This window comes from Wasmannia auropunctata, unplaced genomic scaffold, assembly GCF_000956235.1.
Source record: "Wasmannia auropunctata unplaced genomic scaffold, wasmannia.A_1.0 LD265513.1, whole genome shotgun sequence".
In the NCBI taxonomy this organism is placed as follows: Eukaryota; Metazoa; Arthropoda; class Insecta; order Hymenoptera; family Formicidae; genus Wasmannia; species Wasmannia auropunctata.
This window is the reverse complement of record NW_012097377.1, coordinates 1-458: the sequence shown is the minus strand read 5'-3', so window position 1 is coordinate 458 and position 458 is coordinate 1. Positions and strand designations below refer to the sequence as shown.

The 458-nt window shown below is 37.8% G+C and overlaps 1 protein-coding gene across 1 annotated transcript; it reads right to left on the bottom strand.

Annotated features, from left to right (window-relative positions):
* Positions 1 to 40: 40 nt before the first annotated feature.
* Positions 41 to 372, bottom strand: LOC105462337 (odorant receptor Or2-like; the record flags this gene model as incomplete). Its single annotated transcript, XM_011708860.1, has 2 exons — positions 41 to 135; positions 240 to 372. Coding segments are annotated over 2 exons (202 nt in total), but the record flags the coding sequence as incomplete, so codon positions are not given.
* Positions 373 to 458: the final 86 nt, after the last annotated feature.

Genomic DNA, 458 nt, shown 5'->3' with positions numbered 1-458 from the left:
TTCAAGCAGAAGACGGCATACGAGAAACTAGAGAGTATACGCGAATGGGAAATTTCACCGAACTTTTTATGCACTCCTCGATGGTTCGCGCAGCGAGATCATTACCGTGCAATAGGAAACCGATGTTCTCATTACCTTAAAAAAATATTTGTACATTGTATATACAACATATTATCTTCTTCCGTCAGTAAGTTGCACAGGTATGCTATAGTGTTTCTACATTATAATATTACTCGTACCTTGCTGAAACCTTCCAGATTGATGACATATAATTTTGCGATTGTTATCCGGGAGGCTTTCTGACTTCTCGCGATTAGAAGCAAGAGTAACTTTTGCACCTTTATGGATGCGTTGTACCATATTCCGTCATAACTGTAAAAAGATATATCGCGAAAAAATATATTTCTTGCGGATTCTGAATAGCTTTATCCTACCTCTGTGAATTTAGCATCTCCACT